Genomic DNA, 20,593 nt, shown 5'->3' on the forward strand with positions numbered 1-20,593 from the left:
GTTGGCTGAAACCCTGAACACCTTGTCTGTTGACGTCGCCTTCAGCCAATCACCAGTGGTGTGAATGGCTAGGCGGTTGGCTGATTCTATCCATCGTAGGGAGCCCATGTTGCTCATTCTGGTTTTCTTTTGTCTCGAAAGTTCATATATGTTGTGTTGAAAAGTGGCAGGTTGTTGAAGCCTGCCATTCATTTTATGTATGCTACGAGCTTTCCAGCCAAGGGCCGAGTCCACATTCGTTGCTTAGAATGGTCAACAAAAGAAAAGCAAGAAGAAAGAGAAAGAGGGGGGGGGGGGAAACGTTGGCTTAAGCCTCTTTCGGTGTCAACCAACCAAATAGTCAAACTTGACTCATCTGGCGCATGTGTTTGACCATGACTACTGTATATGCAGACGTAAACTGTGAGTTAACGCGCAGCAATTGGGAGAATGATTCGAGACGTCCGTCACATGCAAGGCAAATTGGCCCCAAGAATCAGAATCTCTAGATACATGTCTTACCAGTTGGCGAAGCCAAGATCAAAATGCAGGGGACAGCACAGTCAAGCTACCCCACGAGATCCCATCGACCTTCTGTGACCGGAACCTGAACACTCAGCGTGCAGCGTTCCTCAAGACATTAATAGTAAATCCCGTGAATATTTCTTCCAAAACATCGAATGATAAATATCAAGTCGAAGTTGTAATAGAACTGATAAATTCGGGTTGTGAACCAATCGTGGTGAGTAATATTGAGACCGAGCTTCTCGTCGAACTTTGCAAAAGCTACACCGCAACTTCCAACCTCTCCTGGACTTTGTTAATCTGACATTTAGAAACCAGTGGACTAGATTTAAAATGCTTGGTCCTTGGGGCTGGTGCTTAAAAACGTTGAGTATAACCCCGATTTCACATCAGGTGTTTGTTTACTTGTAAGTTGGGACTGTCGTTGATGTGAGATCACTCACGTCTGTTCCAGTGGTTGATTGGTGGGGGAAATAACCAAAAAGGACCAGACAGAGAGTAGGTTTGATAACTCAAACAAGGAAAGAATTCTTGTGATTTTAGTTATACTTCCCTGATGCGAAAGTTACCTTTGCTCTAAATGATCCATGGTGTACCCAGTCCACAGGAAGTGAGACTTGAATCAACATTAAAAAAAAGTAGTCTTCAGATTTTCATTCATTTCGGAATATGTGCGTTGAAATCTAACATCCGTCTGGCTCATCCCTACCAGTCACCACTCATCACAGAGTCTGCAGCGAGGTGGACAATAGGAAGTCTGCAATGCCTAGGAAACTAACCGGGCTTCATTCCAATTCGAAGGGCACTTCAATTCAAAGAAACGATTTTGGCCAGTAGGTAAGCCAAACTTAAAATGCTGCAAGTTGTCGCCGGATCACTGTTTACTTCGATGAAACCGTTTCGAGAGGCCTGCCGTGATCGGTTACCAAGCTCCAAATAAAATACGCAAAGAGTCTCGATTAGGATCGGAAAGCAATTAAAACCCGGTTACCATTCCTGGGTCTATTCATAAATCGATCTGCCTCCGACTATCCAGGAAAACATATGATATTCGTCGAAGTATATGAATGATGCACAGTGAGACCCTGTCGAGGACGAAAGCGTTCAACCTACCTCTCTTGGACAAATCCTGATTACTCCATACGCCTTCAACGAAAAGAGAAAAGGAAACAAAAAGCCTTGAGCCTTGTTAGTTTCAAAGTCGCATAGATAAAGTCATGGTTTTATGAGTCAGGACACCAGGGGAATATCCCAGTGGTGAAGACCATGAGAACCTCAATCGATGAGAGACAGACTGACTGAGTTCTAGCATTAGCATTACTCTATACTTATACTATGTACATAGGTCGATGATGGGTTATCCAGCCCAGCTGCACGACTACGGCAACCCTACCACCACCAGTTTTGCTGCTTCTTGATCCAAGAGTGGACCACGGCGGCGATGTCGAGGCTGTTCTTCTCCAGGTGCATGAAGTGGCCGTTGCCCCTGATGCCGATGTCGCCCAGCTTGATCCACTCCGGCCGGCCACCCACCTGCTTCAGGTAGTCGATGATGCAGTGGTCGTAGGTGACGTGCACGCTGGCCTCGCCGGTCAGGGCGACGTAGGGGACGCTGGCGATCTTTGGGAGGCGTCGGACGGGCTCCTTCTGGCGGTAGCAGTTGCGGCGAGCGAGCGACTCCTGGCCCACGGACTCGACCGAGGCGTTGAGCTCGGCGGAGCTCGAGACGGCGGGCTCGTAGTCGACGGGCGTGTTGGTCAGGCCCCAGGGGTTAGCGGCGGTGCTGCCGAGGGCGTAGCCGTAGGCGCGGAAAGGGATGGTGGAGGGCTCGAGGTTGATGCTGCCGGCCAAGTGCTCGGGGCAGTCGTTGGAGATGCCGATGGCGAACTTGGACCCCAGCGAGTGGGAGACGAGGTAGGACTGTGCGTCGATGAGGGAGAGCAGGTCGCAGGCGGCGGCACGCACGGCCAGCTCCTGCGGGACGTAGCTGCTGGTGTATGGGATGAAGCTTTGCTGGAACTGCTCGAAGAAGGGATCCCCCCGCATTCCCGTGCCGGGCCACTGGGTGTGCAGCTGGGACTGAGGGTAGGTGTTGTAAGCCTTGACGGCGGTGAAGCCCATCTCGACGAACTCGTCAGACATGCCGACGGCCATGCTGAAGGCGGCCGGGTTGTTGACGGTCGACCGGCCGATGCTGTTGGCGTCGATGAGGTAGACCTGGTAGCCCTGCTTGAGGAAGTAGGTGGCCCAGCCGGGGCGGTTGTCCGGGGTGTTGAGCCACGTGGTGCCCGAGACGCCGCCGCCGTGGATGAAGACCAAGGGGGTCGGCCGGAGCTTGATGAGGGGCGTCAGCTTCTCGACGTACAGCTGGCCGACGGTGATGTTGCCCGTCGGGTCGGCGGCGGTCTGGCCTCCGACGTAGAAGAACTCTCGGCTGTGCAGAGTTTCCTGAGGGCTGCACCTCGCGCTCACAGCGTTTACGCCAACGCAGCCACCATCATCGGCAGATGAGGAGGCGGCCCCAACGGTGCCGAGGCCGAGCGCGAGGGCAGAGAGTGCCCCGAGTTTGACCATGACGACGAGACGTAGCGTGGAGGTTGTTGTTGTTGTTGTTGATGTTGATCAGTGATGGCCCACGGCAAAGACTGCGCCAGGGTGACATGCGCGGATGTTCTTCAGGGCGCCACAGACAAACCCACACACAATACACAAACACACACACACACACACACACACGCTAACAGGCGTAAAAAGAGGAGAAAGGGACAAGAAACAAGATCCATCAAGACGAAGAGGGCTGACGAACAGCCTGCCATCGCTAATATACGCTAAACAACGGCAACTTGGTCACTCCCTCGTTGTGTGGCTCCCGCGTCCAAAAGACGAGCGGGAGATTACCACAACGGAGCGCGAACTTTTGACGGCCAATCTCGGGGAACGGGGTCTTTACCAGGGAGAAGACGGACGGACTTGTTACCCAACACATCGCGGCCAAGTGACAAGCCCCCTGGACAGAGAAGCAAGACGTGCTATCATTGTAGGCGAAGGGGATCGGGATCTCTTTAGAGTTTTGTCGTGCAGCTTGGGCTTGTCCGAGCTTGGGCGCCAAGGGCCGCCGTCGAACTTGGTTCAGTTGGAGGGGGAGAGGGCTGTCCTCGGGGCGGACAATGCCTCAGCGTTCTTCGTCTGTTGCAGGGTTGAGGGCTCGGCAATGACTCGTGATCGCTTCATCCTCCACATGAGCTTGCCCACCTTGGGGGAACCTTGACCTTGCGTCTAATTTAAATGTTGAGTACTATCACGACCCAGCTAAAACAGCGGCTTCTGCTCCCCCATGTTGATCCGGTTGCGAAACTCCTCTCCAGTGCGACCTTCTATTCCACGATCCCGGGACTCGCCACATGGAACGGGGCAGATCCGAAGGGGGCTTGCTTAAAGAGAAAAAGAGACAAAGAGAAGGACTGGGTCGTCAGAGGCAGAGGCACAGAGAGAAAGGGAGAGCGAGAGAGAGCGCTGTCGGTCCCAGAAACCCCGACTTAACAACAACAACAGCAACAACCAGGGGTGTGTGTGTGTGTGTGTGTGTGTGTGTGTATGAGCTGGTCTAGACCATCCTTCTCGCCATGCTGCGCCAGATTTTCACAACAAGACGACCCGATCCGACTTGAAGCAAATTCCCATCATCTTAAAGCGGACCCGGCCTCCCACCGTGGTGGGCAAACTTCCTCCGAAGAGAACCGGCCCTCACCACTCCCGCCGACTGTGCGCCCTTGCCCGCCATGTCGAACACGACGACGGCGTCCGCGAAGATTGGCAAACCCCCGAACAACCAGCGGGACTACAACATCATCCGGGGCATCTACCGACAGTACGGCATCGCCGGCCTCGACCCGAGCCTGGGATACGTCTTCGCCGCCAAGGAGCCCGAGAATGCCGTCCATGAGTCCAAGCAAGGGGCCATCATCGCCGGCATGGTGGTCGTCATGCTCGCCATCATCGTCCCGACGGCGGCGAGGCTCTGGGTCCGGGGACGAGGGGCCTATACCAAGTTTGGATGGGATGACTGGGTGTTATGTGCAGGAGCCGTACGTCTAGGATCGAATTCCCGCCCGAAGAAGCCCTTCCCCTCCCTGCCTTTGTTCGATTTCGAAGGCGTGATTAGTTTTACTTGGTGGTGGGAAGACTAACAACCCAACCGTCTCGTGCCACAGGTCTTGGCAGTAGTATACCCCATCCTCCAGATTCTCGTCGTCGTCGACGCTGGAGGCGGCACGCACACGTGGGAGAACACCTACGACGACTACCAGTTCTACTCGTACTACCTCACCCTCTGCCGGCTGCTGTACTACCCGACCGTCGGCATCATCAAGATCTCCATCACGCTCTTCATCCGCCGGCTCGTCGACACGGCCTACCGGACCTGGAAGATGGTGGCCGACGTCTTCCTCGGCACCCTCGTCGCCTACGTCCTGCTCGCCGTCTTCTGGAACCTCTTCATCTGCAGCCCGTCGCGCGTCATCTGGGACCGCGAGTTCGCCGGCAGCCTGGCGGAGCCGGCAGCGTGCGGGAACCAGTTCGGGAGCGCCAAGATCCTCAGCATCATTCACGTCGTCCAGAGCGTCCTGCTCCTCGCCACGCCCATCATCATCCTGTGGAAAGTCCGCATCGACCGAGGCAAGAAGGTCCGGCTCTTCATCATCTGGGCCGCGGGGGGTTTGACGGTCACGGGCGGCCTGCTCCAGCAGATCCAGCCCTTCACGTCGCCCGACATCTTCTGGGACTACACCGTCATTCTCCGGTGGACGGTCCTCGACATCGCCATGGGCATCGTGACGGCATCCCTGCCGGTGCTGGACGCGGCCATCATGAGGTCCTGGCGGGCGGCCAGGTCGACGCTCGGCCTGTCGAACCGGGACCGGGAGAACAGCAGGGGCACCAAGGGGACGAACCACGAGACCATCAGCTCGGGGCCGCGCAAGGCGTACGCCAGCTCGGCCGAGAACATCATGGGCAGGGACAACGGCATCGAGATGGACATCGTTCGGCAGAACGGCCTCGATAAGACTCACGAGAGCGGCGACAACCACTCGATTCCAGATACGACGGGGCACGATGGGAGGCACAGAGTCAACAACATTGTATGAAGAAAACGACGCGAAATGATAGAAAGAGGACACGTAGTGTATGTAACAATAGAAACAAGAGCTCAAACAACCTTACACCCCCCTCCTCCTAAGAGGCGAGAACCCCCCGAACGAGAGACGCCCAGAAAGTGGGTGTCAGCGCAGACGGATCTGGCTGTTGGTCACACGCGCCTTTATTTTGTTGGTTTGCGAAGCCAACTCCCGCCCGTTTTGGGCGAAGCAAAGGGCCCGGCGGAAAAGTATCCGCAACCTCCCCCCCCCCCCCCCCCCCCCCCTTTGATTTAACTCTTCTTTCCTTGATCTGGCAAACTGCCGATCCCCTCGTCCGTGCTCGTCTGCGTCCTCGATGGACAACGATCGTAATGTGGACAGGGGATGGTGGGTGATTAGTTGGACCCCTGGTTGGAGGGCACGAGCAAGGCCGAGTTCCATAGTCCTGACTCGGAGACCCAAGTTGTTGTTTGTCCTAGGACCGAGAGTGAAGCGCCTCGTTTTTCCAGGAGCCCCACTGCTGACGTCGACAGTTGAAAAGCGTTATGAGGTCTCTTCTGAGGAGGGTTTACGGCTCCGGTGGAATCTCACTTCCAGATGTTGGGAGAAAATCAGACAACAAACCTGTCATTTTTCGCGGACAGAACTGTTATATCAGCTGCCTTAGATTAACAAGTTGCAGTCAAGTCTTACAAAGCGTCGATGAGGGAAGGCTCTCAAGATCAAACCCATGCCATGTATGAGTCAATACAAGTTGAAGACGCCGGTCTACATTTTGGACTAGTGGTCTAAACCATGCCGGACTATTCTGACTATTTGGTTAAGGTTAAGGACAGTCGTTGCGCTCCGAGCCTCCAACATGGCCAATATCACGGCATTCAACCTTCTGCTGGTTTAAGATAGAACCTTCAACAAATCTTGTACCAGCACCCACACAACCTTGATGTTTTGCACAAATGCCCCAGCAAAAAATGAATCGTAACTTTTCGCAGGGAGCACGCCTTGAGGTCATCACATCTGGTGCATAGCAGGTGAGAAATCGATTACAAGCATTTGGAAACAGTCAACGAACAGAACTATGTGGGAGCAAGACAGAGCCAGGATACACCTGGTCTCTATCCGCATTATTAACCAATTCAGCAGTCAATTAAGTTTGGATTAAGTTCGGGCTCAGTGGCCCGTCATTAGACCCGGAAGCTAAAAATCGAGATCGACTCTCCATCGACTTGTAGCCACGCAGGGTCCACGTGGTCCATGTGGTAGCTGTCAGAACCGTCGTGTCCTCGTACCTACTGGGAAACACCTTTGACGGCGCTGGCTGATATGCGAGTCTCTTACCGAGCGTCGACACTACACTGGACAGCGAAAGGAAGCCGGATGGGGCCGTTGTTACTATTTAGATACAGCGGACCAAACAAGAAATACGCCAAGGGACTGACACAGAGAAGGACGTTTGACACTATGGCTTGGCAGGCTCCATGGGGCCGGGTGTTATCTCTGACGTGGAAAATAGAGAGAAGAGTCTAAACAAGTAAGGCACGGGAATAGATGCCGTATGCATACAAGTACAAGGGTGCAAGAACTTGCTTTCTTCCTTCAACACTCTGGTATAAGCTATCCCACAATACCCTCAAATTGTGGAACGCAACAACCCAAGACATGTTTGCTTACGTGCTTTAGTCGATATCAATCCCGAAATGTCTAGTCCAAGAGAATGATGTGGCAAACCCTAGTTATCTTTTGCAACGTTTGTATGTTCGGGCCCTCCCCAACGCCCATTTGCTAACAAACACACTGAGTGAGATGCTTTATGACCAGATGACGCGTGAAAATGGGCCGGTATTCCTCATGATACTACTGTTGGGCCTGGCTATGAGGTATACAGAGCAACTCCAGATGGTAAAGCGCTACGAGTTGTAGATGTGCTCACATGAGCTCATCGGCGACTAGTTCTGCTACTCTCATATTGGTGCCAAGGTGAGCAACCCCTCCGGCTTGTTTGATCTCATGTCGACTTAGCCATGGTCCCAGAAACCACACAAAGCCTGTTGAGGCACTCCAACAAGGTTTCGTGAAGGGCTGATGATGGACTGATGACCCACTCTTGAGATGTGATATCTCAAGCTCCACGTCGGGCCGAATCGTGTCCTTCACTTTAGCCGCCACAGTTGAATTTCACGACACTCTCCCGGTCTCACGGTGAGGTTCTGGCCAAATACCTGGTACTAACAGGGCATAAATGTGCATGGTGGCACCCCTAACGGGGTTCAAGCTCGCGGGGTGATGGCAGCCCAAATCTGACCCGGTTTACAGGCCAAAGGTGAACACTAGGGGACCCGAGACAGAATAACGATGGCTGGCCCATGAATATAAAGCCACCAATGACAGAATCGTCTAGAATGGTAGCTGTATGCAGGGCGCGGACGTTCCTCGGCAGCTTCCACAGTCGTTCGCTTGCCACCGCGATGAGACTATAACCAAAGGGCATGCCACGGCCTGAGAAAACGCCCATCATCGGGCCTATTCTTGAGCATCTGAGGTTGTCGTCGCCCAGCCTCGCTCGGCCTACTAGCCTGTAATCTTGACAGGTCATCTGATCGGCAGGGCGGGATGACACCTCGACTGCTGGAGACTCCGCACAACTCCGCCTCGAGCATGTGTGCTTTCTGGGGATGGCCCGCCGAACAGGCTCACATCGTGGGCTTCTCTGGTTGAGCACATGCAGCCGTGGCCAATACATCGCACAGTAGTGTACGACCTCGACCGCTGGACTATGGGGTCGGCGCGTGGCATGTGTTTGGATGGGCGGCCGGCCACACAAAATGGTCCTATTCTCGCGGCGATGGTTGCCGGTTGGAGCCACAACGGCCGGCACTAACAATACCTACTTACCCCGCCATGACCTGCATGGCATTTTGGAGGAAGCCCCCCCCCCCCCCCGGACTGCCTGGATGAGCCTAGATCCGGGGAGACATGCGCGGGTAGGGCCGTCTCGGCTGGGGGTACTTCGGCGTTGTTTGTTTTGATGGCGGCAGGTCAAAGAGAGCGAGCCATCGCGGGCGGATCGTGAAGAGTGGCATGGGAGAGTTGTGTGCGTTTGCTGAGGAACCGAGACTATGAGCAGTATAAAAAGAGGAGAGTTTCTTCCCTACGGGGGTTGGTAGGTGATACTAAAAGGACAGACATCAAAGCAAATCGCCCAGACGCTTCCCACAGCATCGTATAATTACTTATCTACAAGTACATACTTGCAACACAATCAGTCGTCAAGATGAGGTCAACCGCAGCTCTGGCCGTTGCCGGTCTCGTTGGCTCTGTCTATGGGCACGGCTACTTGACTATCCCTTCCAGTCGTACTAGACTGGGCGCTGAGGTGAGAAACAGAGGCCCCAGGGCACCACGGATTTTCCCTGTGACGCTTGAACTTACACCATATCAAGGCCGGTCTGGACTCGTGCCCGGAGTGCACCATCCGGGAGCCCGTGGCCGCCTGGCCGGACGTCACGGCCGCCACCGTCGGCCGGAGCGGCCCTTGCGGGTACAACGCGCGGGTCAGCGTGGACTATAACCAGCCGTCGAGGAACTGGGGCAACTCGCCCGTCGTGACGTACACTCGCGGCCAAACGGTCGACGTGCAGTGGTGCGTCGACAACAACGGCGACCACGGCGGCATGTTCAGCTACCGCATCTGCCAGGACCAGGCGCTCGTCGACAAGTTCATCACGCCGGGCTACCTGCCGACCGACGCCGAGAAGCAGGCGGCCGAGGACTGCTTCCAGCGCGGCACCCTCAAGTGCACCGACGTGACGGGCCAGAGCTGCGGCTACAGCCCGGACTGCTCGGCGGGGGAGCCCTGCTGGCGGAACGACTGGTTCACGTGCAACGCGTTCCAGGCGAGCAGCCGGCGGGCGTGCCAGGGCGTCGACAACGCTCCCCTCGGGTCCTGCTACACGTCCATCGCCGGCGGGTACCCGGTCACCAAGAAGATCAGGATCCCGGACTACGTCTCGAACCACACGCTGCTCTCGTTCCGCTGGAACTCGTTCCAGACGGGCCAGGTGTACCTCACCTGCGCCGACATCGCCATCGGCGGCGGTGGTGGGAGCAACCCTCCTCCAGCGTCGACGCGGACCAGCAGCGCAGCGGCGACGGCGACCAGCGGCGGCGGCGGATGCGCCATCGCCAGCAACGTGGCCGTCACGTTCAACGAGATCGTCAAGACGAACCCGGGCCAGACGATCAAGATCGCGGGCTCGATTGCGGCGCTGGGCAACTGGGACGTCACGTCGGCGCCGGCGCTCTCGGCGGCGCAGTACACGAGCAGCAACAACCTATGGACGTACACGGTGTCGCTGCCGGCCGGGACGACGTTCCAGTACAAGTTCGTCAACGTGGCGTCGGGCGGCGCGGCGACGTGGGAGAGCGACCCGAACCGGTCGTACACGGTGCCGCGGGGCTGTTCGACGGCCGTGACGGTGAGCAGCAACTGGAGATAGATGATGGGCGTTGTGATGGAATCGATCTGGCCAGGGGTTTGATCGGGGGGCCGGCGGAGAGGGGAGGGGGGGGGGGGGGGGTAAGGTTGGGGGGTTGGTCAGGGGATTTATGCAGACGGGGCCTTTGGTTTTATTCTTGTATTTATTTCATGCTGCAGCTATACCTTCTGATGGAATCCTTTTACATGTCTTTGGACACGATACAAGCTCGCATTGACTTGACTACAACAAACTTGCTGTTGATGCCTCGTTGATGCAGTCTTGGTGTGAGTGAGTGAGTGAGCGCAGAGTCTCGGCTGTTGTGGACGACTTTGCGTGAAAGAAAACACATCTACAACAAGTCTCGCTGCCTGCATGGGGATGAGGCGAAGCTCCAGCTCAACGTACAGCAAACACATGGGATGAGGGCACTGCCCCCTCAACCTCATCAGTTCCTTGTCTCTCTTGTTCGTCTCGGTTCTCTCTCGTGGCAATGCGACCTTGTAGTAGGCAACCGTCTCCAGACTCGGGATTTTGGTGTCATCGGCGCGTCCCGTCTCGCTAGATTTCAACCAAATCAACTCCACAAGACACCAGGGACCGTGGCCGGGTGCCTGCGCCCCTGCAGCCACCATGCCATGGACGGACAGGGGGTCATGGCGTGGAAAGCCGCCGTCTGCCGGATCCTTCGTGAGGCCTCAGTGGACCCGAAGATCTCACTCCCTGTCTGGGATAGTGTGCGTGCTGCGTGTCTTACTTCAGTGCAGTGAAGAGTCAGTGAAGACGATGCCGGTTCTCACTCACAGCAAATAACGTTCAGTTGCCACAGATCGGCGAGTGAGTAACACGGTCAACTCTGGCGGCTTCAATCCTCTGAGGACTCATATCCCCACGAGAGAAGGCTTTTGGCTCTTCTTTCTTCGGCCTTGGGACGCGCCTAGCGTCTATCCTTCCCTAGTGCTTACGCCTATCTCGCCTGTTGACGCCCTCATTCGACGAGCTTTTGAGATGAGATCGGACCGCTGCAGGCAGCAACATGCTCCTCTCCACGTAACGCAGTACAACTGGCCACACGCGGCTGTGTATTGCAGGCTGCAGGCTGCAAACCGTGAAAAGAACATGGGTGAGTCACCGCCACAAGAGACCGGACGCAAACCGCAAACCCTTGTCGGAGTGAGGGAGGCAGCCACTGAAACAGAACGTGAGAAGATATGCCTGGCGCCTAGCGGCATGCCGACTGAGATGAGGCCGACGCCAGCAAGTGCGGAGTTAATAGTTTATACACTTTTTCTCGCGGCAGGCTGCCTTGGGAATGGACCCAATGAAGCTGGTTAAATATGCATTCGATATCCTGTTGAGATTGGCTTCTGGCTCAAGCTCTTCAACATTGTCGTCTTTCTTCGTATCATCTCAGTAGCATCAATAACCGACACAATGGCACCCTCAAGCACAATCGCCGAGACCCTGGGTCTCGCCATGGTTGATGATACGACCAAGGAGACCAAGACCCCCTCCAAGGAGACGACGAACGGCACAACCATCACACGCCGTGATAACAAGACAAACGGTGATGCCACAAACGGTGATGCCACAAACGGAAACACAGAAGAAACCGACAAAGCATCAGCCGACACCAAGGCCGACGAGAAGGAAGAGCCCAAAGAATCCAAAGAACCCAAGAAGCCCCTCGCCCCCTTCGGCTCCATCGCATCGCCCAAGAACATCTACAAGTCGCCCAAGGACAGCGACGGAAACTGGACCTGGGTCGACAAGTACCCCGAAGACGTCGAGGACGCGGCCGAGAACGAGGAGACGGCGCAGTACGCCGTCGTCGTGCGCAACGTCAAGAGCAACGACAGCCGCAAGAAGCTCGAGGCCGACTCCATCGTCATCCAGAGCCCCTGGCTCAAGAAGGCGCTTGCCGACGTCCTCGACGGCTACACCGGCGTCGCCTGCGAGCTGGACCGCCTCGAGTTCGAAGCGCCCTTCCGGCCCTTTGTGCACCGCTGGACCGAGTTCCGCAAGTACCTGGACAATAGGGACCTCGACGACACGACCAGGGAGCACCTCGCCATCCTCCACGACATCCTGCAGTACGAGATCGGCCACAGCATCAAGGCGTTCGAGGACTACGTCGTCAAGGGCGTCATCACGTTCGAGCACCTCTGGATGATGTTCCAGCCCGGCGCCGTCGTCCTCGCCGCCCACAAGGGCCCGCTGTCGGCCTTTGAGCTCGACGAGACCGAGTACATGGAGAACCAGTGCGGAAAATTCCTGCAGCTGCGCGCCGACTGCGTCGACTACGGCGGCAAGACGTTTGGCCGCCACCGCGAGAAGATTAACATCCCCGAGTTCCTCGGCACCAAGAAGATCACGGGGCTCAACGCCTACCCCTGGGCCTTCCACCCGGACAGGGAGGCCCTGCGCGCGGCGCTGATTCGCCGCGGCAGCATCTTCGAGGAGCTGGCCGGCCACCACTACAAGCAGTATTCGGGAACCGCCATCACATGGGACCGCGAGGGCAACGAGGTGCCCATCCAGGTCGAGGGCCGCGTCGTCATCGACATAAACTCCTTCAACCGCTTCAGCCCGTACTACAACACGCGCTACCTGAGCGACTGGACCGCCAAGGATGCGGAGGCCCTCTCGGCGTGGAAGCGCCAGCACGGCGGCCCCGGCAAGGACGGCAGCAACCCTAAGCTGACCCCTTACCACCAGATGCTGGCGCGATCTCGGACGCGCGGCTACTCCCTCAAGCTCAAGAAGTGGCTCGACTTCTTCGTCGAGCAGGTGACGGAGATCACGTGGAACACCAACGCCTTTGACAAGCTCGTGCTGCCCGAGGACCAGAAGGAGCTCATCCTCGCCTTCTCCGAGTCCCAGCTGGACGGGTCGACGTTTGACGACGTCATCTCGGGCAAGGGGAAGGGCATCATCTGCCTGCTCTCGGGCCCGCCCGGCGTCGGCAAGACCCTGACGGCGGAGGCCGTGGCCGAGAACCTGCGCGTGCCGCTGCACACGCTGAGCTCCGGCGACCTGGGCTCGGAGCCGTGGGAGGTGGAGAACGGCCTCGCGCGGATCCTGGAGCTCGTGGCGCGTTGGGACGCCATCCTGCTGCTGGACGAGTGCGACGTCTTCCTCGAGGCGCGCTCGGCGCACGACCTCGAGCGCAACAAGGTCGTCTCCATCTTCCTGCGCACGCTCGAGTACTACGAGGGCATCCTGTTCATGACGACGAACCGCGTCGGCAACATCGACCCGGCCTTCCAGTCGCGCATCCACGTGTCGCTCGAGTACCCGGACCTGACCGCGGAGTCGCGCCGTCTGATCTGGGGCAACTTTTTGAAGGGCGCGACGCTGGAGAGCGAGGTCTCGGACGAGGACGTCGCGGAGCTGGCGGCCTTGCCTCTCAACGGGCGGCAGATCAAGAATGTCCTCAAGACGGCGCAGCTGCTTGCTGCGAGGAAGAAGAGCCCGCTGCGGCGTAGCTTCATCGACGTCGTCCTGAACATTGAGAAGAGGCGTCCTCAGTCATCTTCGTGAGGATCTGGGGGCGTCTGACGGCTGTAGGTGTTTCGTTCATGGTTGTGTTAGAACAAAGGCCATATCAACGTTGTGTAGCAGGTTACGGCTTTGGTAAATACCGGCTGGGATGGAGTTTGGAGTCGCAGGATAGGTATCACGAATGGGACATGTATTCGAGTCATGTTGAGAGGTTACTGATACTTCAAATATGGGTCGACGATGAGCGCACGTTGTCTAAAGGTTGACTGGTTGCCGACTCTTCGCGGGCACAGTGATGGCTAGATAACATCTTAGCATTGCACTGTTTCTAACTATCAAATTTGGTTTGGTGCTCTGTTGATCACGATGTACTTATTCAGAGAACTACTTGATCTGCAAACCAAAATAACGTCACCCCAATCAGAAGAATCACTTGATTCGCGTCAGTTCAGAGTGACCGAGATAAACCAAGGCAACCCATAAATTGATAGAGGTTAGAAAACTAGTCTAAGTAACAACATCACCAGTGTCAATATCTTAAATGCAGAACTTTACTCACTTTTTGAAACTGAAGATGTGATTGTATAATGCTACTTACGTCGCTTAGCATAACTGGAGCGCTACATCTAATCGAGTTGAAGGTACATAAACCTTAGCTCCTACAGTTGCAATTATTATGATAACTCTCTGTGTGATACATCTTTGTGGCTTGTCTAGTTGATCACAGAAGCTTGAATTGGTAGATGTTCCAAGAGTAGACATTACTGACGTATCATTAAAGCGACTAAACCGGTCCCAATCGGATTCATTCACTGCTTGGTTGTAAATTATGTTTCATTACGCCGGTAAAACCACCAGAGAGGAAGCAAATGAATCAAACCCCTGCGGCAAACTGCTCTGTTTCGATGCTGATATCAGGCTTTAGTTGCTCACCCCCGCCAGCAATCAAAGTGACGATGGATTACGAGACAACTACGGTGGAGCTGGCCGTTGAGTGAAATACGCACATATTACGACACCCCCCAATCGCATATCCAGCATTACCAACGCCACCAAGGAACACCAACAACACCCACCCCCTCCCCACGCTGTCTAGCCGAAACCCGATCTCTGTAGGGCCTAGTCTGCAGGGGGGGGGTTGTTCCCGGCACGGACAGAAGCGCGTCATCGATCGCCCTAGTATGCGGGTGCGATCAACCGGTGAGACAAAAACAGTGACACTTGATGATTCATGGGCGCTCGGCCACGACGACTTATAAGCAATCAGCAGCGAGCAGCATGTAGCCCAAAAGAAGACTTTGGCTTACTAGGTGACAGTGGGATGAAATCATTCGACACATACACACATACATCCGCCAATGACTTGCAAACGTATCCCTATTCGAGCGGTTGGACGCGGTAGCCTGTTGGACTTATCTTGCGCCAGATCCTCTTTCATCACGTCTCAGGCCCTTCTCTCACCCTCCAAAGGATTCCGTCAATATAACACCACCAGACGTTTACAAACCCCTCCAATCATGGACGCTGTCAAGGTGAACACTTGATACCCTCGCATGAAGTGACGATATCAAGCCCATAGCAGCCACTGACATGTCATAGAACACCATCGCTGAGAACTTTGGAGGCGCGGCCTCGAAGCTGGGAACCCACCAGTTTACACTCGAAGAGTGCCCTGATCTCACCGGCAAGGTCGCCGTCGTGACCGGCGGCAGCGAGGGCATCGGGTACGGCGTCACATACACGCTGCTGAAGAACAACGTCGCCAAGATCTACATCCTCTCCGTCCTGCAGGAGGTCGTCGACGGCGCCAAGGACGCCATCTCCAAGGAGCTCGGCGCCGAAAAGGCCGGCCGCACCAAGTGGTTCCAGTGCGACCTGGGCGACTGGCGGCGCGTCAAGGAGGTCGCCGAGCAGATCAAGAACGACACGGACAGGCTCGACATCGTCGTCAACAACGGCGGGCGCGGCATCATGACGTACCAGCTCACCGACTACGGCGTCGACCGCCACATGGCCGTCAACCACATGGGCCACGTCGTGCTGACGTCGCACCTGCTGCCGCTCATCAAGAAGACGGCCGAGGGCGGCGACATTGTGCGCATCGCGAACCAGGCTAGCAACGCGCACAACGCGGCGCCGAGCGACTGCAAGTTCGAGAGCCTCGACGAGCTCAACCAGGACCTGGGCCCTAATGGGCAGTACGGCCGTAGCAAGCTCGCGGGTATCTTGTACGCGCGGTACTTCAACCGCAAGGTGACGCAGAACGGCCACCCCAACGTGCTGATGAACGCGACGCATCCCGGCTTCGTGAGCACCAAGATGAGCAAGCAGGAGATCTTTGAACCGTATGTTTTCCTCATCGACCAAGCTCGGCTCGTCCTCGCTACTTAGACTTGCAAGATACTGACCGAAAGCAGATACCCTCTTGGGGGATACGCCATGGCCATCGGCATGGAGCCGTTCAAAAAGTCCCAGTGGGAGGGTGCCGTCCCGATGGTCTACGCCGCCACGACAACCAAGGAGTCGGGCCAGTACATCTGCCCGCCCGCCATTCCCGAGCCGGGAAGCAAACTGTCGCAGGACGACGCGCTCGCCGACCAACTTATGGAGTTGACGCGGCAGATCATCACGGAGAAGACCAAGGACCAGTCCGTCGACAAGGGATGCCCGATGGACGACCTGGTTATGCATTAAGTAGATTATCTATGGTATGTAATGTAATGATTATATAGAAATGATAGGCTCTTCGTGTAATAATTATATAATACATGACAAAAACCTCATTCTCCCTACCTGTGAAAAAGGGATCCTTCCTTTCGCTTCTGATTCACATCCCCTTCCAACCCGAAGCCGCACCGAATCTCGCTCGGCGACCAGATCATGCTCTGCCGGGGATATCTCTCATCTCTTATACCCAGTCCGCCGCCGCCGCCACCGCCGCCTTCAATACCCGGGTTCATGACGCCGTAGCCGAGCTTCAGCCTCTTCACATCCTCCGGAACATCCCCGCGGTCCCGGTCGGGGCCCTCCCAGTGCACCTTGTCCAGCGCCGGCCCGCGCGTGGCGGCGACGACGCTCGAGAAGCGCGTGTTCCGCAGCACGCCGCCGTTCTCCCGGACGGCAAGGGCGCCGAGGGCGACCCCCGAGGACGACAGGAGGATGGCGATGGCGTAGACAATCCACAGGTCGCGTGCGTGGTAGCTGTACATGTTGGCGACCCGCGACCGCTGGCACGGGTACTCGTACGCCGTGCGGTTGCCGCCCCCGACAGCAAGGCCACCCGAGTTCTCGTCCGGGTGCGCAGCCCAGACAACGGGGAGGAACTGGGGCGTCGAGAAGATGGAGAGGATCAGGTCCTCGTAGAACTCCTGGACGACGTCCTGCAGGTCGAAGACGGGGAAGTAGCTGTTGCGCGGGTCGAGCAGCTTGGTCTGGATGGCCTCCGTGTTGGCCATCGGGTTGGCCGACTGCCGGTCGACCTGGACGGTGCCGTTGAGGAACCGGCGCAGCATGAAGCCGAGCGAGTGGTACGCGGCGACGCGGCGGTACCGCTCGACGTCCCGCGGGAGCACGTAGTTCTCCTCGGGCACCGCCGTGACGTTGTCCGCCGTGCCGTCGTCGGCGTCGAGCCCCGGGACGAAGGTCGTGTTGATGATGGGGCCCAGGAACCGGCGCGTCTTCATGTAGGCCGACTGCGTCGCGTCCGTGTAGTTGAAGACGGCGGTGTACTCGGTCTCGAGGTGCTCGCAGGCGAAGATCTTGGGCACGTAGTCCATGTGCTGCTGCTGCTCGTCCCCTTCCCGGGACGAGGCCGGGTGCTCGGCGTCCGGGGGCACGACGTGGCCAATCCAGATGACGGGCTCGGTGCGGAGGGCGCCCATGTGCTCCGGGTACGGCGGGTCCATCTTCGGGATACCGCCGATCTCAACCTCCTTCATCTGCGTCGTCGAATACTCGCCGCCGCTCGTGAATGCGTAGTAGGCATAGGACCCCTCGGGGAGGAGGATGTCGGTGCCGAAGGGCGGCGGGGCCTCGCCAGACGCCTGCGTCAGGTTCGCCGGCCGCGAGCCGATGCCGCGGGCCTGCTCGCTGCACCGGTAGCCCGGGGCGGTGAAGTCGATCTCAAAGGTGCAGTTCCAGCCCTTGCCGCAGACCTCGGTCGAGGCGTTCTTGCGGGTGACGACCTCCTGGAGGAACGCGCCGAGCGTCGCCGTCTGCTGGAAGTTGGGGCTCGGCCCCGTGTAGTAGTCGAACCAGCCGTCGGGCTCCGAGTCGGCGGGCTTGGTCGAGTTCCATATGGACAGCGGCATCTCGTAACGGCCGTCGATCTTGACGGGCTCCCGCCACTGGTGCGTGTCCTCTTTGGCGAAGTTGAGGCTGCGGACGCTGGGGCACGTTGTGTTTTCCATGATGGTCCTGGGCTCCACGAGGAGAGTGTTGGAAGTGAGGATGACGACCAGAGGAGATAGCCTAGAAAAGAGGGGAGTTAGATGGTACATGAGCATTGGAGATCATATCTATATATAGATTCATAACATGGACATCAAGATGTAAATTGATATTTGGTCACATCATCACATCATTACATCACTCACCAGACGAATAAGGCCAGGGCAGCAGCCGCCTTGGCACCTTTGAGGAACTCCCAGTTGAACAGGGCGACAAAGTTCTCGGTGGCGGCGAACAGGGAGTCGAGGGCGGCGATGGTCATGAACCGTGACCTCACCGTCGTCCAGATGCGCTGCTGGAAGGCCGAGATGACGGCGGCGCCCAGGCTGGCCTTGGCGCCGAAGGCCAGGACGGTGCCGTACCGCAGCATGCGCACCTGGTCGTCGGCCGCCCTGCCGTCGAGGGTGTGGTAGAAGACGTGGTGGCCGACGGCGCAGGCGACGCCGAGGACGAGCCAGAGGTACATGTTCCACGAGGCGTGCCAGCCACACCCGGGGTGCTTGATGGCGAACGGCTTCTTCCCCGGCTCGTTGGGAGGGGATCCTGGGAGGGATTTGGAGATATATGGCGGCGGCTGGGCTAGTTGTTGGTGATCATGAAGCTGTTCATGATAGTGTTGATAGTGTTGATACTGCTGTTGCTGTTGATATTGCTGCTGATGCTGCTGCTGCTGCTGCTGCTGCGAGCCCGGGGAAGAGGACGAGTAGCCGTCATAGACCGACTCCTGGGCGTTCTGGAGCAGTCCCGCGCGAGCATCGTGGCGCTGATCGACGTGATGGTCGTGAATCGCATCATCCCCCGCCGCCGCCGCCTCATCGGGTGAGATGGAGTCTCGGCAGCGGAACACGGGGTCAGCGCCGCCGTAACGCGCCGCAGCCGTCGTCGACGATGACCCGCCCAGAGAGCTCAGGTCGATGCCGTGCGCGTCCATCTGGCCGTTGGCCGTCCTCTCGGTCGTCTCCGTGACGTGGACGGTCGGCCCGGACTTCTTGGACGCCGGGAGCGCGGTCGCGGGCACTGGTTTGCGAAAGATGGACGAGGTTGAGCGGGCGTGCCCTCCCCGCGGCGGTGGAGAAGAGGAAGAGGAAGCAGACACCATGGGCGTTGTCTCGGCAGACAACACTGGCGCATGTGAGGACGAGAGTGAGACGGAGGATGCGCTAGTCCGCCGGTGCGGGTGGACCAGCATATCTGGCGGTGGTTGAGATCTCGTCCGTCCGTTGGCTGGAATGCCGGCCCTTCCTTGATGATGAATAAGTGCCCCTCGGACGACTCAGACGACTGGGTACTCGATTTGCCCTTGCATCCACTCTGTGTCCCGCCAGATAAGCCAAGTAAGAGAGACTGGATCCAGGCTTCCAAGCGTAACAGAAAGGAGGGGGGGCTACGGACGCGGGATAAGAGTATCTGTCTATGGCCCGAAAGTCAACCCCCTTTTCCCCCGCTGCAAACCTCCTCTGTCCCTGCCGGAGTAATGTCCCAGCAAGCCCGGCGGCCGTGTGGGCTGTGTCTCCCTCCGTATCGGTTATCTGGTATCCGTCCGCTACCGGCGTCGAGGACGGAGATCGGCGGCGTGTGGGCGATGGAGACTTGGGCCAGATGCTCGCTGTTAATTTTTGATTTTTTTTTTCTCTTGTGGGAAAGTTGCAAATGATCATCTGGGTTCTCAGGGACCGGTGGAGCATTATGTACACAGGGATGGAGGAAATTCGATGAAAAATTCAGCACATTCACTCACCAAACCCACCATCACCCCCTTGTCAGCATCGTCCAGCCCCCCCTTTTCCCATGCTGTTGGTGGCAGAGTTCCATTTGCTGTATGCCGACTTGGGCGCGCTAAGACGTGTTTGTAGGTTGTTGTATAGAGGGGCGCACAGCAGCTTCTGGGGGGGCCCTGGATGTGTCTGTTGGTTCGTATCGCCGTCGCCAGGTTCGTTCCCGTGGCCAATGGCAAGCCGGCGGACGATGGGCTCACCGGTACTTTGTCGGTTCTGGCGCCAGGGAGAAAGCCAGACAGACAGCAGCGCGGGATGCTGTTGGGCCCAAAGAGGGTTGAGCTCCGATGGCTCTCTGATGCCCGCCCACGACGGAGCTGGGTCCGGAACCAAGAACGCGATGCGGTGCCGCAAAGACATTCATTTCCCCAGCTGCCACGTTGAGCACCGAAACTCCCCTTGCATCTGTCGTATCGGCGTCGATCAAACCATGTTATCTGTTTTGAAACATACAAAGCTCCAAGAGCCAATCTCGAACAGGTCGTTCTTAATCTTTGGCTGGGTTGTCCACCACTTTCTAGCCCTCACCTCAACCACATTAGAGCAAAGACTCGTTCCAATCGATCCCTCTCGGAGTAACAGCGCTAGAACACGAGAAGTAGAGAGCAGGACGGACTCCTGTTCGATCCGTTCCTCGCACCAAAATCCCACATCGGTATGCCAAGGTACCATCACAAGATGCGAGTCGAGGTCCCTCAAATGCCGTGCCGACACAACGCCATGTGCTTTCTCTCCTCCCCGCCACGAACGA

General features: G+C 57.1%; 6 protein-coding genes across 6 annotated transcripts; 4 read left to right on the top strand and 2 right to left on the bottom strand.

Annotated features, from left to right (window-relative positions):
• Positions 1-1,804: 1,804 nt before the first annotated feature.
• Positions 1,805-3,301, bottom strand: CDEST_07160 (Putative alpha/beta hydrolase-1). The gene has a single exon (XM_062923319.1). It carries the CDS (start codon positions 3,076-3,078, stop codon positions 1,894-1,896), a length of 1,185 nt encoding a protein of 394 aa, XP_062779370.1. The 5' UTR covers positions 3,079-3,301; the 3' UTR covers positions 1,805-1,893.
• A 443-nt stretch (positions 3,302-3,744) lies between these two features.
• CDEST_07161 (uncharacterized protein) lies at positions 3,745-5,712 on the top strand. The gene is made up of 2 exons (XM_062923320.1): positions 3,745-4,589; positions 4,716-5,712. The coding sequence occupies exons 1-2, from the start codon at positions 4,284-4,286 to the stop codon at positions 5,646-5,648; spliced, it is 1,239 nt and encodes a 412-aa protein (XP_062779371.1). The 5' UTR covers positions 3,745-4,283; the 3' UTR covers positions 5,649-5,712.
• Positions 5,713-8,825: 3,113 nt separating this feature from the next.
• On the top strand, positions 8,826-10,180 carry CDEST_07162 (Putative cellulose/chitin-binding protein). Its single transcript, XM_062923321.1, has 2 exons — positions 8,826-9,012; positions 9,080-10,180. Exons 1-2 carry the CDS (start codon positions 8,911-8,913, stop codon positions 10,133-10,135), a joined length of 1,158 nt encoding a protein of 385 aa, XP_062779372.1. The 5' UTR covers positions 8,826-8,910; the 3' UTR covers positions 10,136-10,180.
• Positions 10,181-11,361: 1,181 nt separating this feature from the next.
• On the top strand, positions 11,362-13,973 carry CDEST_07163 (Putative AAA+ ATPase domain, ATPase, AAA-type, core). Its single transcript, XM_062923322.1, has one exon. The coding sequence runs from the start codon at positions 11,549-11,551 to the stop codon at positions 13,655-13,657; it is 2,109 nt and encodes a 702-aa protein (XP_062779373.1). The 5' UTR covers positions 11,362-11,548; the 3' UTR covers positions 13,658-13,973.
• Positions 13,974-14,776: 803 nt separating this feature from the next.
• On the top strand, positions 14,777-16,395 carry CDEST_07164 (Putative short-chain dehydrogenase/reductase SDR, NAD(P)-binding domain superfamily). Its single transcript, XM_062923323.1, has 3 exons — positions 14,777-15,150; positions 15,218-15,963; positions 16,036-16,395. Exons 1-3 carry the CDS (start codon positions 14,977-14,979, stop codon positions 16,310-16,312), a joined length of 1,197 nt encoding a protein of 398 aa, XP_062779374.1. The 5' UTR covers positions 14,777-14,976; the 3' UTR covers positions 16,313-16,395.
• Positions 16,396-16,407: 12 nt separating this feature from the next.
• On the bottom strand, positions 16,408-19,704 carry CDEST_07165 (uncharacterized protein; the record flags this gene model as incomplete). The annotated part of the gene is made up of 2 exons (XM_062923324.1): positions 18,214-19,704; positions 16,408-18,088 (listed from the first exon to the last, which is right to left on the bottom strand). Exons 1-2 carry the CDS (start codon positions 19,254-19,256, stop codon positions 16,408-16,410), a joined length of 2,724 nt encoding a protein of 907 aa, XP_062779375.1. The 5' UTR covers positions 19,257-19,704.
• Between the last annotated feature and the right edge of the window lie 889 nt (positions 19,705-20,593).

Source organism: Colletotrichum destructivum, chromosome 4 (genome assembly GCF_034447905.1).
Source record: "Colletotrichum destructivum chromosome 4, complete sequence".
Classification (NCBI taxonomy): domain Eukaryota; kingdom Fungi; phylum Ascomycota; class Sordariomycetes; order Glomerellales; family Glomerellaceae; genus Colletotrichum; species Colletotrichum destructivum.

What these genes read in the sequence shown, in the direction of transcription:
- CDEST_07160 (XM_062923319.1), bottom strand. Translation starts at nt 3,078, where the DNA reads ATGGTCAAACTCGGGGCACTCTCTGCCCTCGCGCTCGGCCTCGGCACC.
- CDEST_07163 (XM_062923322.1), top strand. Translation starts at nt 11,549, where the DNA reads ATGGCACCCTCAAGCACAATCGCCGAGACCCTGGGTCTCGCCATGGTT.
- CDEST_07161 (XM_062923320.1), top strand. Translation starts at nt 4,284, where the DNA reads ATGTCGAACACGACGACGGCGTCCGCGAAGATTGGCAAACCCCCGAAC. An exon ending in GGGTGTTATGTGCAGGAGCC is followed by an intron (nt 4,590 to 4,715) that starts GTACGTCTAGGA and finishes CTCGTGCCACAG; the next exon opens with GTCTTGGCAGTAGTATACCC.
- CDEST_07164 (XM_062923323.1), top strand. Translation starts at nt 14,977, where the DNA reads ATGACTTGCAAACGTATCCCTATTCGAGCGGTTGGACGCGGTAGCCTG. An exon ending in CAATCATGGACGCTGTCAAG is followed by an intron (nt 15,151 to 15,217) that starts GTGAACACTTGA and finishes GACATGTCATAG; the next exon opens with AACACCATCGCTGAGAACTT. An exon ending in AAGCAGGAGATCTTTGAACC is followed by an intron (nt 15,964 to 16,035) that starts GTATGTTTTCCT and finishes GACCGAAAGCAG; the next exon opens with ATACCCTCTTGGGGGATACG.
- CDEST_07162 (XM_062923321.1), top strand. Translation starts at nt 8,911, where the DNA reads ATGAGGTCAACCGCAGCTCTGGCCGTTGCCGGTCTCGTTGGCTCTGTC. An exon ending in GTACTAGACTGGGCGCTGAG is followed by an intron (nt 9,013 to 9,079) that starts GTGAGAAACAGA and finishes CACCATATCAAG; the next exon opens with GCCGGTCTGGACTCGTGCCC.